The 17,368-nt window shown below is 39.7% G+C and overlaps 3 protein-coding genes across 3 annotated transcripts in view; 1 reads left to right on the forward strand and 2 right to left on the reverse strand.

Moving 5' to 3' along the window:
* Window positions 1-2,992, reverse strand: part of znhit3 (zinc finger, HIT-type containing 3) — a 4,283-nt gene extending 1,291 nt beyond the window's left edge. The window contains exons 1-3 of the mRNA XM_072692767.1: window positions 2,707-2,992; window positions 1,078-1,115; window positions 843-914 (exon numbers count right to left, since the gene is read on the reverse strand). Coding sequence (XP_072548868.1) covers window positions 843-914; window positions 1,078-1,115; window positions 2,707-2,774 — 178 coding nt within the window. The 5' untranslated portion in view covers window positions 2,775-2,992. The remainder of the gene's footprint in view (window positions 1-842; window positions 915-1,077; window positions 1,116-2,706) is intronic.
* Window positions 2,993-3,615: 623 nt separating this feature from the next.
* On the forward strand, window positions 3,616-9,678 carry c1qbp (complement component 1, q subcomponent binding protein). Its single transcript, XM_072661633.1, has 6 exons — window positions 3,616-3,940; window positions 4,696-4,846; window positions 4,957-5,047; window positions 7,227-7,322; window positions 7,523-7,648; window positions 9,069-9,678. Exons 1-6 carry the CDS (start codon window positions 3,673-3,675, stop codon window positions 9,216-9,218), a joined length of 882 nt encoding a protein of 293 aa, XP_072517734.1. The 5' UTR covers window positions 3,616-3,672; the 3' UTR covers window positions 9,219-9,678.
* Window positions 9,679-10,822: 1,144 nt separating this feature from the next.
* On the reverse strand, window positions 10,823-16,362 carry rpain (RPA interacting protein). The gene is made up of 7 exons (XM_072661745.1): window positions 16,115-16,362; window positions 14,299-14,484; window positions 14,098-14,170; window positions 13,896-14,010; window positions 13,484-13,547; window positions 12,802-12,942; window positions 10,823-11,180 (listed from the first exon to the last, which is right to left on the reverse strand). The coding sequence occupies exons 1-7, from the start codon at window positions 16,187-16,189 to the stop codon at window positions 11,151-11,153; spliced, it is 684 nt and encodes a 227-aa protein (XP_072517846.1). The 5' UTR covers window positions 16,190-16,362; the 3' UTR covers window positions 10,823-11,150.
* Window positions 16,363-17,368: the final 1,006 nt, after the last annotated feature.

A 17,368-nucleotide genomic window follows, 5' to 3' on the forward strand; every position in this document is an offset into this window, starting at 1 on the left:
ATCTACTATATGGATAAATGTTTCTTAGCAAGTTCCACCTTGACCAGAGGCTTTTGGTAGCTCTCAGCTCGGTTTTCTGGCACAGACCCAACACTGATTGCATGTACAATCCGAATATTTTCCATAGAGTTGAGCTCAGGACTTTGAGGCCACTGCAAAAGCCGTAGTCCTCCTTCATTATTCCATCTATTTGGGCAAAATATTACTCTTTGGAATCTGCAGGTGTCTCGTTTTGAAATGGCTCCAAGAGACATTCCTGACTGATCTACGGTCCTGCTTCTCAGATCTGCAGTGGACTGTCCTGTTGTACTGTGTTTTGGTCAATACAAGGAGTGCATTCAAACCAACCCTTTTTATTAGTCACAGAGGAGCTACCAGATCACTAGCAGGAAATTCAGAGGTCTTGTCCTTGGTAGGTTAAAGAGACATTCTGCAACTTTCAGCAACTGAATTAATAATCCCAGTGGGTGTACATATTTTTGACCCTGTCTGTATACTTTTGGCAAATTAAAACCTATGACTATTAAATACTTGTTCTTCTGTTAAAATATAATGTAATTAAATTTAGCCCCATACAAAGAACAATTCAATGAAATCCTTAAAAGTCCAATATTGACATGACATTAAATGTCCATGATAAGTGTATGTAAACCTACTTACCACAACTGTATGCCCAAAGGTGGAAGGCACCTGCTCACCCTGCTTTTATATGAGTATTATACAGGCCCATTTTGCACAATGGCAGCACTTTAAAGTACAAAATTACTAAGAAGGTGTGTCTGATACCTCTGGACATATACATACATATACACATACATACACACACATACATACATACATACCACTGTTTGGACAGGCTTCTGGAAGTGGGGTGGTGACCGGAGGTGCTGTGTCTTTCACTGGCTGGCATGAATCTACATTAAAAATAAAAGGAGCAGTGTAATGTCCTCAATGTAAAAACTGGGGCATGATACAGGTTGTATGACCAAGTCGACTGAAGCTGCCAAAGCTGAACAGAGAGTTAACAGCAAATACAGGTATAATAATGAATATCATTCAACATAAAAAATGTCTTACCCTCATTTTTGTGTTTCTTAAAGCAATCCAACGAACAGCTGCAATAAAAAAAAAGAGCGCAGTCATTATTATTTGCATTTAGAGCAAAAGCAGGTAACTATAAGGTTCTGCTTATTGGTTACAGGTGCTTATCCTCTGAAGACCCATTAACATTTCCTTGCTATGTGTAGCTAGCTAGTCTATTTAGCTATATAGCTACAGTTAAGTTTTCATCTTTTACACTTTCAAACTAACCAAAAATGAAAAGGTCCCAAAGCAAAAGTTTGGACACCCTGCTAGGGCTGTCAATATTGTATCAATATTGTTTATTGTTAATAAACACTGATGAGCTGCAGGTTTCAATTTAAACAGTGTGATCTGACTGGTTTAATTAGATGAAGAGCAGATGTTGTTGAATAAGAATCACTGTATTCAGTTCGGGAGAGGATCTGAATAGAAGCTTTTAAGAATCTGATGCTACTGATGTATTTAGTCTGAGATCACATGTATCGGGATAAATATCGTGCATTGAGAAAATGTCTTTAAGTATTATAATATGATATTTTTACCACATTGCCCAGCCATATGCCCTGCCCTTGCCTTATTACTTGGCAACACAGCTTGCCAAGTAACAGTTTTGCAGTAGATAAGAGTATTTTTGTTCTTGTTTGAGGGATTTTCACCCAATCGTCCATGCAAAATTTGACATGTTAATGTAATGATTAAATGATTATTGTAATATAACAATATACATATATTTATTATTTATGCACTAAACACAGCAGGGTAACAGGTGTGTCCTTTTCTTTTGTATATATATTCATTCTGTTAAATACTTGTATACATTATTAAATCTACAGAATGATATTATATAAATCATTCATAGTGGGCTTGGTGTGAAAGTAAACAGCAGTGACAGAACCCAGACGTCTAAACCAAAGCCAGGCCACTTCCTTTACATCTTAAACATCTAAATATGCTGATATTTTGCTGAAATGCATGTAATTCACTGCAGATTTCAAATACTTTGGAAAGAAATATTACAATAAAATGTGATACTTTTAATTATTGCTTGGAAATGGTTTGGTTTTTTAAGCTGCCACTGTGGGGCCCTTGAGCAAGGCCCTTTACCCTCTCTGCTCCCCGGGCGCTGGAGTTGGCTGCCCACCGCTCTGGGTGTGTATGTGTGTACTCACTGCCCCTAACACGTGTGTGTGTGTGTGTGAGAGAGTGTGTGTTCACTACCAGATGGGTTAAATGCGGAGGAAACATTTCGCTGTACAGTGTACAGTGACAAATACATGCACCTTTACCTTTACCTTAATGTTTACAGTACTGTAATGTTGTGAACTAGGCACTAGAGGTGGGCGATATGGTAAAATAAATATTTAATGATCATGCAATATGCATGATCGCAGACAAAATGCATCAGTAGCCAGATATTCTTAAATACTTAAATATTTAAATACTCTTAAATGCCTTAATGAACCATAATGAACACAGTGGCTTTTATTCAATGGCTGCAGTTGTCATATTGCCCAGCCCTACTAGGCACTTACCACAGAGAGCTTAAACACTGTGTGTGTGTGTGTGTGTGTGTGTGTGTGTGTGTGTGTGTGTGTGTGTGTGTTTACATGTGTGTGTACTTACTATCTGATTCTGCAGGTCGGACATCTGTATTTGGGAAGCTTTTCACAGCAAACCCCGCAGGGCTGCATGACTGCAGACCGGAACACGCTTCTGAACAGAGCCGTGAGGAGCACGTGTTTAACCCGCAGCAGCGCTGACACCCAAAACTGTGCCTCAAACCTCAAACAGCGAGCTAACAAAGCCGTTATATATATATATATATATACACCTCTAAATATATATTTATATTTATATATATATAAAAATCTTACTTAGTTTAACGAAGACTCGTTTAACTTCTGACTTTTAAACCATATCCTCTCACTCGCCCTGTTATATAGCCCGGATACAGGGAGCAGATTGGACATTTCAAAATAAAAGTTTTACAAAAAAAAAAAATATATATATATATAAATATATAACGTCAGTAAATGTATAAATGGTATAAATGATGATATGAGTTTTTTTTTTGAGAAAATTATCAGAGCATAGATTCTGTCCCAAATTCACACTTTTTAATGCCAAGCTCAATAGGTCCATATTCGTAAAACTTTCCATAGTATTTCGCAAATATATTTTCGTTATTTATTTATTTATTATTTTTTTATTTGTATATCTGTTTATTTATTAATTAATCAAGTTCTTGATTTTTAATCAAGTTCTCTATTTTTATAACGACAAATAAATAAGAAAATAATTTGTAAATTGAAAATATTTGTTATAGATGTCAAAGTATCCATACTCTGCTTCCTTTGAGCCTCTTAATAATAGTAATAATAGTATTTATGTATTTAACTGTATTTATTAGTATTTTTCTATATATGCAATTTAGAAAAGGCTCCGTGACTGAAGCCTCGGAGACTTTTATTTTGACATGTTTCGACGACTCGGACCCTGCCACCTGACTTTACGCCCTCCTCAGTTCCTCTGTCCTGCCCCACGTGCTTCCAGTCTGTCCTGTCCCTTCGCCTTTGCCAGAGAACAGCCATGCTCAAGTCCCTGAGCCGCACGGTGAGCGTCGCCGCTCGCCTTTCGACCAAGGCCCCTGCCGCTGCGCCTACCGCCCGCGCTGCTGCGCCGTTGGCGAGGTCGGTGCTGTGCGCTCCCAGCTCGGCTTCCACTCGCCCCTTCACCCGCTCCATCTGGATGCTGTGCAGCAGTAACGGCGCGACCTCGGGCAGCAGGCCGAGCTTCTTAAGCACGGGAAGAGCCCTTCCTTCAGTGCCATGTGGCTGCGGGGGTCTCCATACAGACGGTAAAGTGCAGATAAGCCGCTTATGTAAGGTCATGTGTGGGATTTCATCAGCCGGGTTAGGCGCTTGGAGCCGGTGCTAGATTATGAGCTAGGGAGCATCTTGGCTTAGATATAGTGTAATTGTGTTTATTTATAGATGATGGGATAGGATTTCAGGTGATTTCAAGCTTTTAAGCTTGTCCTTGAGTGAGTTTATGTGTATGAGTATATGTATTTAAAATAGTCTGAACTTTAAAAGTGTAAATGTGCTTTTTAATAAAGTTTAAAATTGGATAAGGTATAAGGTATAGGTCACATGTGTAAACACTGAATGGAAATGGATGGGGTTTGAATGCGTCATTGAACTCCCATTCATTTACATCACATCATGAATGTGACCTTGAATGACTGATGAAAGTCAGAGCAGGGTTGAGCGCTGAGGTGATCTCCAGGCAGCTCTAGAAGAATATGCCTCACTGTTAAAAGCCATGAATCACTTTGGGAGGTTCTTTTATTGATAAATGTGGAGGAACCCGTAGTTAAGAATGAAATCCTAAGAGCTAAAGTTTATTTTAGTGAGATACATACAAGAAGTGCCTCACGGTTGGACCTAAGTCTAAGTATAGTAGCCCTCCAAAGTTCCTCCAAAGGTCCCTAAAAGTTCTCGCAGGGTCGTCTGAGAGCTCACTTTTGTACAGTGCATGCTCTTGTGTTTTTGGTGGGTGGTCCGCCACAAAATGTTGACTGATCATTTATCCCCCTCTCTCATCTTCCAGGCGATAAAGCGTTTGCAGAGTTCCTCTCAGATGAAATTAAAGAGGAGAAGAAGATCCAGAAAAGCAAGACCCTCCCCAAAATGTCTGGAGGATGGGAGCTCGAACTCAACGGCACAGAGGCGAAGCTTTCTCGCTCGCTCTCTGGGGAGAAGTAAGATTTCTGCTTTACAGTGTGACGTCTCGTCTGATGTTGAGGAATTGATGGAATCGCCTGGCCAAGTGGGTCTGAGACTTATACGCTTATACGTTTTCCCTTCACAGGGTGACGGTCACATTCAATATTAACAACAGTATCCCCCCAACCATGGAGGAGGAGGAGCCAGGGCAGGGTCAGAAGGCAGAGACAGAGGAGGTAAAGCTGCCTTTCACTCTTCACACTCGTAACGTAGGTTATGTTTGAACTGGTCAGTGTTTGGTCATTGCGTCTTTCACACACCACGGCCCTTACATGGCGTTGTGATGATTTGCACACATTCATGCTTTCCATTAAAAAGTCCCTGTAAACAGCACTTGGCGTTCTCAGCATGGCCGAATGCAGCTCTCTCATTTGCAACGATCTCTTACAAGTTAGGGGGGATACGGGGAGCACACACTGTATTTACACAAAATAAACGTTTTAAATGTAGACATGATATAAATGATATGAAGATTTATTTATTATAATTTTTTTTAATACACACTTTTTAATTAAGTGGCAAGCTCAATAGGTCCATATCCATGATACTTTCTATAGTATTTCACAAGTATTTACGTTTGTTTATTTGTTTATTTGTGTATCTGTACCTGTATATTTATTAATTAATCAATTTCTTTAATTTAAAAACGAGTAACAAGAGGTTTATTAGTTAATGATGTCAAAAAAAAAGCCAAAAGCGTCTTGTATCCATACCCTACTTCCTTGTCTCCATACCCTGCCCCTTAGTAGTAATATAAGTGTGTATGTATTAACTATATTTATTGCTTATTTTTTCTATACATGCAATTTAGAAAAAGCCTCAGAGACTTTTATTTAGACAGGTTGCCGTTGCCCACCCCAGTCTAGGGGTTAGCGATATGGTGGAAACATTCAATTCTGATATTTAATGACTTTTTCACGATACATCAAAATATTGAGACACAGACAAAATCCAACAGCAGTGTCAGATATTAGAAACTGCTGCCGAAACACTCTCCAACACTACGTCCAGTGATTCTGGTTCCAGATATGCTGAACTACATACAGTTAAGCAGGACTAATCATTAAAGACGTGGAGATTGATCGGCTGATTAGTCTTAGATATCTAATTCTGTGCCCGTCAGATTTACACTCCTGCGCTGCGTGATGGTTCACTTCGCATGACAGTGGCACAGCCACAGCTACACACATGTAGTGAGCATGTAAGTGAATACAGCAACAGGTGCCCAATTCACAATACCTGCAAGTAATAATATGCAGGGTGCCAAATGAATAAGACACTTAAATAACAACATCACCCTGCTGCATATGCCCAATCTGAGGAAGATGGTATACAGACAGGCAGCAGGAAAGTCTTAACAGGTTAAAGCTAGTGAGAGCACAGAGCCACCCACAAGACCAGCAGCATCTGCACATTCTTCAGTGATTGAAAGACCAAAGCAGTTACGAGGGAAATAAAGGAATTCCTAGCACTGGATCCAGTTTCTGTAGTCGAGAACAGAGGTTTTAGAAACTTGACACATTACCAGTACACAATAAAAAATAAATAAAATTAGACAGTACTTCTTGAACAACGATCTCATGGCACGGCACATGCAGCCTGCTACAAGCCGACACCAAGCCAATACGAATACTGTTGGGTTGCGAGTTTTACATTAAAGAAAAGTCATTTATATTTTATGTGAGAATTCTAATATGTGTATTCTGTCAATTAAATCGGGAGGACGTCAGTAGATTTATATATATATAACAAGCCCTACAGATGTCCACCCGATTTAAGAAATCAGCCAAGAAAATTGCAATCTACGCACTTATATTAATTATACTCCTTTTAATGAATCATGCAGTTAGTCAGTGTTTTCAGGAAACTCCGTATACTCAGACAGATCATATTGTTTATCATGATAAGAAAATGCATCACAGTATGATGAAACATTGTCATATTGTCTACCTCTGTTCGAGCGTGTGATTCTTTACATTATCAGTGCTAAACCAGTGTGGGTTACAGTCAAGGTTCTGCAAAAGGAAAAACATGGGTTCAATCTTAACAAGAAGCTGAAAAAAATAAACAACTTTTCCATTCCACCTTAAATGATACATGGGTTACATTAATGAGTTTAACTACTACGCCATTTAAGGTGGAACTGAATGTATTAATTGATTCCTTTTTATTGATTTATTTAGATAATTAGTACATTTTCATTTCAGTAGCTGGACAGCGTACGCTCTCACGAGTGACAGTAGTGACCCCGGAACACATTCCCAAGTGACCAACTCTGGAAAACCAGTTCCTAACAAACTGCTACCAACTGGCTTGTTTGACATTTGTTTCTTGTGTTTCTTGCTTGTCTTTCAGCCTGATATTGTCTCAACACCTAACTTTGTCATCGAAGTAACAAAACAGGGGGCAAACAATTCCCTGGTGTTTGACTGCCATTTTCCAGAAGATGAGGTAAGTCCCTCAAACTCTCGAACCTTCCGTTTTTGTTAACTGCGTTTTTGTTGTTAATGCATCGTTACAGAACGCTGGTGATCAACCTGAGGGCTTTGTCAGGAAAAAAAATTTTTTGTTTGTTTTTCTTTTTTTCGTTTCCCCAATGCTGACTGATATGTTGGATATTAGTAAATGGAAAGTTGTTTGTCTCTGAGCAGATCAGCCATGGCACAGAGGAAGAGGAGAGCGATATCTTTGCTATCCGGGAAGTGAGTTTTCAGCCTGAAGGAGACGCAGACTGGAAAGAGACGAGCTATACCCTGAACACAGACTCTCTGGACTGGGTAAGACTCGGGCTTGTGTGTGGGGGAAAAGTGGAAAAGGATCGTTCTCTACGATACTGTATCAAACACTGAGCTTGATGTGTTAATGTGGCAGGGCTGCCCAGTTCATATAAACTGGACAGTGCATGCAGTTTGATGGTTAAAGCACACAAAGAGGAGGTGAACTATATAAACATGAGACTTGAGAAACTGGGAGGAAAGAGACAAAACTGCAAACTGTTTTTCTTTATATATAAATATTATATACACATTTCTTTATATATAAGCATCCTGTAAAGTTGTTAAAACAGGTGATTTTTTCAACAATAACCTTTTTATACTGATAAATTACTCCATTCCAAACCTGGCTAGTGTGCCCCCAAGTGGTTGAAACAGGCTGCAACCTGTAACTCCAACTGAATTGATAATGAAATAGGGAGAAGTTGGGCTGGGGGGCAACCTTCCAAATCTTAATGCTCCCACTGGTGGCTATACATGCTCGTTATCAACCTCCTAAAGGACTTTTATTTATTTATTTTATTTTATTTTTTATTTTTTTGCAAATGAGACCTGCTGATATGAAGGGTTGGTGAACTCATCAGCAAAAAGAATTAACAGCTGCTGCAGCATGTCGTCCTAAAGTAAAGAAAGTAGCCTTATCCTAGGCTATAACCTTAAGCAAATGCTACAAGTTGCCGACAGACAGCAGACAGCTTACTTAGGTTCAAAAGTATCAGTCCAAAAATGACTTAAGCACTGTGTCACTGCGGTTCACTACTATATTACATTTATGGCATGTGTCTGATACTGTTATCCAGAGTAATTTACATTTAAATGATGTTACATAGGTAGGAGAGTGTACTGTAAGGAGTCTTGCACAAGGACTCGTACCAGTGTAGCATGGTGGGCTTGCTTGTCCAGGGACTTAACCCCAGCGTGGCACAGGGAAGGCAGGGTTGTTACCCATTCTAAAAAGTAGAGTAGAGGTGAAAGTGATATTTGTGAAAGTGAAATTATGCAGAAGTACACATCTCCAGAAATGTATGTAAAGACAGGGGTGTTTAAAATGGCTCTTTCAGAGTTTTCAAATCTGGACCTTGAATCCAGTTTCTAGTCCTGGATTCTGTTCTCGCTGGAAGTTAAGGGTGCAGTTATCGGAATGTCACAGTTATCGGAATGTCACACCTACCAAGGATTACAAAGTCCAGATTTGTAGACCTTTGCCTTAGAAGAACTACTTTCGGTTACATAAATAGGGGTGTTTGTAATAGAGATGTTTGTGAAACATGAGTGTGAAGACCCTCTACGTCAAGGGATGGTTTTTCACAATCTCTTCTACAAGCACGGTTCTTTATGCAGCCAAAATGGTTTCTTCTATGGCATCGCTCAAAGAACCCTTTGAAGATACTAATATAACCAAGTAACTGTGTCGTCTCCACAGGCACTGTACGACCATTTGATGGACTTCTTGGCTGACCGGGGTGTCGACAACACATTTGCAGATGAGCTGATTGAGCTGAGTACGGCGTTAGAGCATCAAGAGTACATCAAGTTCCTGGAGAACCTCAGTGGCTTCATCAAGTGCAACTGATGTTCATAAAGTTTGGGCAGTCTCCATTTCTCTCTCTTCTTCCAGCTAATTGGAAATACTAATGTAAGGACACAATAAAGGCAAGATAGCAAAATGTTTTATACTTTATTTTATATTATTTTTGAAATAATTTAAGACAGCATAAAGTCTTTAATGTGGATGTTGACAGATGTATATGTGTAAGCCAGTTGTTGCTCTGGTGGTTTACAGAAGCTGATATTTGAAGACTGGATATCCTGAGCACAGATTAAGCCTTTAGTCATAGACACATGAATTGGCAGTTCAGTGTAGTCCATGGCTGGGCTTAAAGGGTGTCAGAAATACCCGTACAGATAAATTGCTAAAGCCACCCCGTAATATGTGAAAATGAACATTTTCCTGTGTTCATGAAAACCTTGTGTATGTTCCTGATACGGTTATCAAGTGTTCTAAAAAAATAAACAAAAAAATTGTACATCAACTGTGGTTGCCTTTACAGCTCAATTGACTGTTTTAAATTTATTTCTGATTTTTATCCATTTTCTCACCAATTTAGATCACCAATTACCCAACCTGTACATATTCTCCCCCTCAATCACATGCAACACCCCCGACACTAGTGAGGGCGAGCAGACACCAGGCGCTGTAGTAGTCTGATGTGGGGGATAGTGCCACCTACCCACCCTAGAGAGTGCAAGGCCAATGGCTTGCAGCACAATTGGGATTTGAACCAGTGATCCTCTGATTAGTGACCGCGCCCTAGTCCGCTGGACCATCTGGGGCCAGTTAACTTGATAACAAAATAATCTCATCACCACTACTACATTACATCAAGCCACCTTCCAGGCTCTAGGAACCATGTACACTGCAGCTTTCTCAGACTTGGACAAGTTTTGTTGTAAAAATGAATGTTCAACTCCCCAAAATACAGGATGTTTCTCGGACAGGGATTAAACCCAGTCCTGGCTGCATCCTGGTCCATGAAACATGCCAATATCCTGTAGTCCTTCATTAACAAGCAGTGAACTTGCCATAGTAATGACAACGAACGACAGTAATAGACCATGTGTACACGTCACAATTCCACTACAAACTTGCACCAGTCAGCAACAACATTAAAACCACCTGCCTAACACGGTGTAGGTGCTCTTTGTGCTGCCAAAACAAGCAGACCTTGAGGCCTGTGAAGGTGTCCTGTGGTCGCTGGAACACCTTCAGGCATTAGCAGGGATTCATTTAGGTCCTGTAAATTGTTCAGTGGGGCCTCCATGGACCCTTACAATTAGCCGTGGGCACCTAGGCTAATTGCTCTTGCTTGTTGCGCTTTTGGCAAGTTCTGACCACTGCATACTAGTAAGACCTCTAGCCCTCACAATTTGCTCATGGCCAACATGTCTCAGAAGCTCATGCTTGCCCAATTGTCCAGTTTTTAACACCCCACCTTCAAGAACTGACTGTTCACTTACTATTATGTAGACCACCCTCCCCCATGACATGTGCTGTTGAAACCAAATAATCAATGATCTCTACTTGACCCATCAGTGGTTTTAATGTTATGGCTAATCAGTGTTCACAAAATCTCATATTTCTAACATGGTAAACAGAAAATGTTCTTAACCCCTATGTACTTTACTGCAACATGATTTTATTCCAAGTAATAAACCATTTCCATTATTATATAAATGTACACATACAGAACACTCACACAGAGCAACAGAAGGTTTTGTAAGAAGTGCATTATTACATACCACAGTTTTGCACTTGCAGACCTGAGAAGCAGCTTTCGAGCAAAAGCTAGACCCCTGCATAAACATCATGCAGCACTAGAATATGTTTAAGGTTAAAGTGACTACAGCTTTATTATTTCACAGAAATAAAATACAAATATTTAAAAAGACATTAGCGCCCATGGATAAGGGGCTCCCATGATGCTCAGTGTGGCACAGGATTCAGTCACAGGACGATAGAGAGGTAGTCACACACCTGCACACAAGAGATCATCAGTTAATGAACGGTGTTCATTTTAAGGCTTCTTGCAAATACAGGTAGTTTTAAGTGTTGATCATGGGCACAAAAAGCTTCAGACTAAGAGCTGATCTTCAGTAGTTCTGCTCCGATTATTCTAGCGAAGCAGATCACATGACAACCGACCCAAGGGCTTTACTGTGTGATGTCTCAAACAAGGTTCTGCTTTCAAAGCATCCTAGCAGCCAACATTCACCTACACAATATGGATAAATGTACTGCGCATTCAGTGTTTCTTCTGAAATTAAGGGTATTTATAACTGTCTCTACTGTCCAGCATGATCATTCCAGAGAATGCTGATGTCCTGTTCCTCTGCTCCACAGCTCAATGCTGGGGGGCTTTATACCCCTCTAGCACACACCTGGCATTACACATGGTGCCAATAGGTTCATGTTTATCTGTTCCAGAGTCCCGTTCGATTGGCAGTCCTGGGACTAGACATGCTGTGTGCACATTTGCAATGGGTGCAACTTAAAGCAGAATGCATTCATTAGAAGGGTGTCCACAAACATTGTGTATGTGCCTAGACTATCTATACCTATAGGTAACCCTGGCTGGGCAAGCACACCACACTACACCGGTAAGAGTCTTTGAGCGAAACTCCCAACATACTACAGTCACTTCACGAGTGTCACAAATGCCATAAATGTAAATTAAATCAATTAGATAGAGATGTTTGCTAAGAATAATAAATATTATATTGCAGGTGGTGAAAGATCTGAAAACTGTTAAATACATTAATAAATTTATAAACAAATAAGGAAGGGGAACAAAAAAAAAAAGGGGGGGGGGGATAGAGGTCAGGGCTGTCTGTGGACCGCAGCATGAGCCAACGGATGATGTTGGGTGTACAGGTGTGCCAATTTCTACATGAGCCCCATAATTAGCCCATGTGCAATTGTGATCCACCATTAAGTACACAGCTAAGGCCCCATCCATCTGGATATTCTCAAAAAAGGAGATTTCCTTCCCCTGGTTTTTGAAAATATTTGTCCACACAGATGGAAACGCTGGCATGAGCATCCATAGCCTTATAAAAGGGCAATAGTACCTTAAAAAGATCCATCAAAACACCATAAAGGAAGAAACACAGAAGTACACTACATGGTAAACTTTGCAAGGCACAAAATGACTGATTCTAAATCTAAAATCAGGCACTGCATCTGTAACAGAACAATATTTACATGTATTCATATTAGAAAATCTGAAATCTAGAGCGATTTGCGTGTAGATGTAGTTTTATGACTTCTGTAGTTTACTATATAAGGAGTAAGTAATGTGCAGGTCTTGCGACATCAGCATTTTCATCAAGCTCCGTCCCCCCCCCCCCCCCCCCCCCCCCCATCAACAGGACAACACTGACAGTTTTTAGAAATTAAACATGTTCCTTAATCTTCAGTTCTCACTCAGTTTCAGTTCATTTTTGTATCTATTGCCCTTTATAATCAGACAGTTTTATAAGTAATGCGCCAGTTAATCCCGTGTTAATAAACAGGTTTACTGTTCTTTTAAAAACACATTAAGGCCCAAGATTACAATGAAAAACACTGGAGGATTCCTGGTTATTTGTGACGTTACCTTGCAGCTTATCATAAGGTTAGCTGAACCATCCATGTTCGAGGCCACTGAGAATGTGGGGTTCTGGAGACAGTCTTCCATGTGTTCGGTTACCCTTGTCTCAAGAAGATGCTGGAGCACTTCTGGTGTGATGTTCCTACCCTGTAGGAACAATAAAGAACACTGGTTTGGATCTAATGAGTGTAGTTTGATCTAATCTGTGTAGTTGACTGCCAATTGTCAAACGCTGCCAATTAAAAGCTCTACCTGAGCCTGTATCAAGCTTACCTGGGACAAAAAAAAAAGATAAAAATTCAACCCAATAGAACATCAAAGCTCCAGTCATGAGAGCTTAGGTCTTCTCAGACAGCACGGTACTCATTTTACTGCTCAACGTGACCAATAATCACATACTGCTACAGGAACTGCAAAACAACTAAAAGCCTCGACTCGACAATGAAGTCACAGCTCACTGCTTTAACATCTGGGTAGAATTTAGATCCTTGAGGAACCTTTGGAAGGTTCTTCAGTTTGAAACTTGAGGAACCTTCAAATAAAAGGTTCCCTGACTGTTACCCAAAGCACCTTAAGAGCTTCCTCCACAGTTTTAAACTGAAGAACCTCCAAAATGTTCCTCAAGTATCTTCTAGGTTCTACAGCATAGGAACCATTGCAATAACGTCTTCATATCTATTTGACTCACCACAGTGTTGATGTAAAGACCACAGGGACAAGATGTGAAGTGACTGTTCACAGTCAGGTTATTCCTGCAATATAGAAGATACAGTTAAGTGTGTGTAGAGGTATCTCTATCTAGGTTATTCTTGAATAAACCATGAAGCATTTTATGAAGACGCGCTGCATAGGAGCGTCTGCTAAATGCCATAAATGTAAACGTAATGTAATGTAAATGTGTATATCCTCTATTCACACTACAGGTTTCTTCCAAAAGCATCTTTCTGTTCAGATCATCTTAACTGAGAAAGAGTCTTCAGTGCGTGAGGCTTACTCTACTGTTTAAGCTTAATCTTTGTGCCAAAATGACTTTGGCGAACCCAGCCAAGATCAATACTGATACTGGTGAATTTACGAGTCCACAATTTATTTCTACTTACACGTGACATACAGGACATATAAGCCTTCCTACTTCCTCCATTCCATCCACGACTAAATTTAAGTACTGTTCTTCGTACTGCTGGCTTTTGTGGTATTCCTCTATGATCGAACGTTCTGCAGGATAAGCGAGAAACAGGATTCACCACTACTTTTCCAAATACCTCTTAAGACATTTCCAGAGAGACAGAGACTGATCGTAACCTTGTGACATGAGTTCCTGTTGGATTTCCTCAAGAATTGCCAGTTCGTCATATTCCTGCAGGTCACTGTACATCTGCAGTACAAAAAACAAACAAACAAACAAACACAAACATCAATCAACTTCCCTTCACCCAAAAAACACAAAGTAGCTCAAGTGCCTACGATTAACTCAAGCAGGCCAAAGAAACAAACATCTCCTACGTCTTTCACGCAGTCTTTTTTCCACAATGAAGGCAGTGACTGGTTGGCAGACTTTAAGGTATTCCACTCCATCTCCATGACCTCCTGGACAAGCAGAGAGCTCTCCGAGGTCCCAGTGCAGTCCGCCATCTGACGATACTTCTCGAGTAACCGGGAGCGACTGTTCTTCAGCCTTTCCATGCAGCGCTGGGTGGGGAAGGGAGTGGAGGTGCAAGGTGGGTAAACAAGAACAAAGTGAGCAGCGCTTGCTGACTGAACATTAATGAAATAGGGTTGATGCGGTAATCCATTCCCCAATTATAATGTTTATCTATGTACATTTTAAGCTTAGACTGGGAATCCAAATATGAGATTGGTGTTGATGCCATTGAGGTCACAAGGCTTTATTGTCCATTTGTACTCACAGTGCACCAGCGAGCTGGAATTCACTACAGTATACACTAAAGCTCAGCTCACTGGCGTCACCATTTAAAACGGTTTACGAATGTCTAACCACCGCCACTCTGAATGGACACGAATTATCTTACTTTATTATATTATTATTATTATTATTATTATTATATATATAGTTTGTTTAGCTTTATTTATTTGATATATTTTGTTCTTTTTATACATGATCATTTTCTTTGGTAGTTCAAAACTCTTTACATTGGTTTATTTATTTATTTTAAAAGCTGATAAGAAATAAAACTTCTATTTTCATTATTTACCCATTTATTTCCATTTTACCAACTAATTAAAAACTAATTTGTTTATTCCCATCCCCTTAATGTTGAACTAAATGTACTATTTAACAGTTTTCCTCTTAATGTTGTTTAATTTGTTAATTTACATCTGTTGGTTTTAGACACCCAGGGAGACAACGGTTGCAACTTGCCGAGGCCAGGTATCAAACCCACAACCCGGTCATCAATAGCCCGGACCTCTAACCGCTGAGCCACCACTGCCCACTTACATACAACTGTCTTTCTTTTAATCCCTGTTTCTTATAAATGCTCAGATACACTGGAAGTGATCGACACCCTCAATGCATTTCTGAGGCTGATTGATAGAATTAATAGAATTAATACAGTGAAGTGAGTTGATGCTCCTCCAGGAACATGGTGAACCCTAAACACTACAAGACGACATAGGAGAGCAAATGTGCCAATATAGAGAACAAACACAACAAATATTTAATAACAGGATTAAAATGTTCATTGTTTATATTAATTATTAATTAATTAATTATATAATTATACAATGGTTTTATCACTCACACACACACACTCACACACACACACACACACACACACACACACACACACACACACACACACACACACACACGACTAGTGATCAGACTGCTTTGCCAAATCCATTAAGGTTAGTTGCCTAGTTAGGGTCCCTAGGTAGGGATCACATTATTAATGGAGGACGTGGATTGGGTTCCTCTGTTCACCCAGGGAGGGAGAAGCAGGTCACACAACAGCAGTTTACATAAGGACATATAGGTAGAAAAAACGTGACTTTATTACACATAAATTATCATATTTGTCCAATAATTACAATTTTAAAAAGCAGTGCTACCAAAAACTCAAACATCAGAATTTTAGCAGTAAAAACCCTGCTGGATTTGTTTCTTATTAATAAAGTAGCTAAACTACTAGTGAAACTGCCTTAAAACTTAAAATAAGGCAAAAACTAAGCAGTGGTCGAAAGCAGAAGACCCCAACTCTCAGAAAGAGAAGTGGCTAGGCCAATCTAACACACACACACACACACACACACACACACACACACACACACACACACACACACACACAAAATGCATTACCTTTCTGTACGTCTCTTTCCATGGTGGGGTGGTTCCCTTGTACAGAGACCTGTGCCTATGTAACGCGGGGTCCATGTTTTACAGCTGAAACCTCTCTAAGCCCCCAGCACGAAAACAACCCCCTCCAGCTCCTCCGCTCCAGCTCAGGCGCTCCGCCAATCAGCGACTTATGAACCGTTCAACTCGGAAGTCGTTCAGGGGCAGCTGGGAAGTGTAGTTCTCAATTAAGCGCCAGTGTAGTGTTACTTCGTTGCTCTTACTGGTGGAAAAGCGTCGCTACAACGCCCTCTAGAGGGGCGAAAACGAATGAAGAGACCTGTTTGCTGCCCTTTACATTAGAAAAATCCCCAGTGCCCTCCAGGGTGCCCCTTCATGCAGTACATGTTAATGATGTGCCTTCTACACACACATACCCTTACAGAAAAACTACGGTGGCATTACCATGGTTGTATAGAGGTATGTCATGGTATTACCATGGTATTCGACAGAAGCATATAAGTGTATCATGGTATTCGACTGTAACATATGATTGTATTTGACAGTACCATATAAATACACCATGGTATTCAACAGTACCATATAAATACACCATGGTATCCAACAGTACCAGATAAGTATATCATGGTATTCAACAGTACCATATAAATACACCATGGTATTCAACAGTACTATCATGGTATTCAACAAGACTATAAATATATCATGGTATTCGACATATATGATTGTATTTGACAGTACCATATAAATACACCATGGTATTCAACAGTACCATATAAATAAACCATAGTATTCAACAGTACCATATAAATACACCATGGTATCCAACAGTACCATATAAATAAACCATGGTATTCGATATATATGATTGTATGTGACAGTACCATATAAATACACCATGGTATTCAACAGTACCATATAAATACACCATGGTATCCAACAGTACCAGATAAGTATATCATGGTATTCAACAGTACCATATAAATACACCATGGTATTCAACAGTACCATATAAATACACCATGGTATCCAACAGTACCAGATAAGTATATCATGGTATTCAACAGTACCATATAAATACACCATGGTATTCAACAGTACCATATAAATACACCATGGTATTCAACAGTACTATCATGGTATTCAACAGTACCATAAATATATCATGGTATTCGACATATATGATTGTATTTGACAGTACCATATAAATACACCATGGTATTCAACAGTACCATATAAATAAACCATAGTATTCAA

This window comes from Salminus brasiliensis, chromosome 1 (genome assembly GCF_030463535.1).
Source record: "Salminus brasiliensis chromosome 1, fSalBra1.hap2, whole genome shotgun sequence".
Taxonomy (NCBI): Eukaryota; Metazoa; Chordata; class Actinopteri; order Characiformes; family Bryconidae; genus Salminus; species Salminus brasiliensis.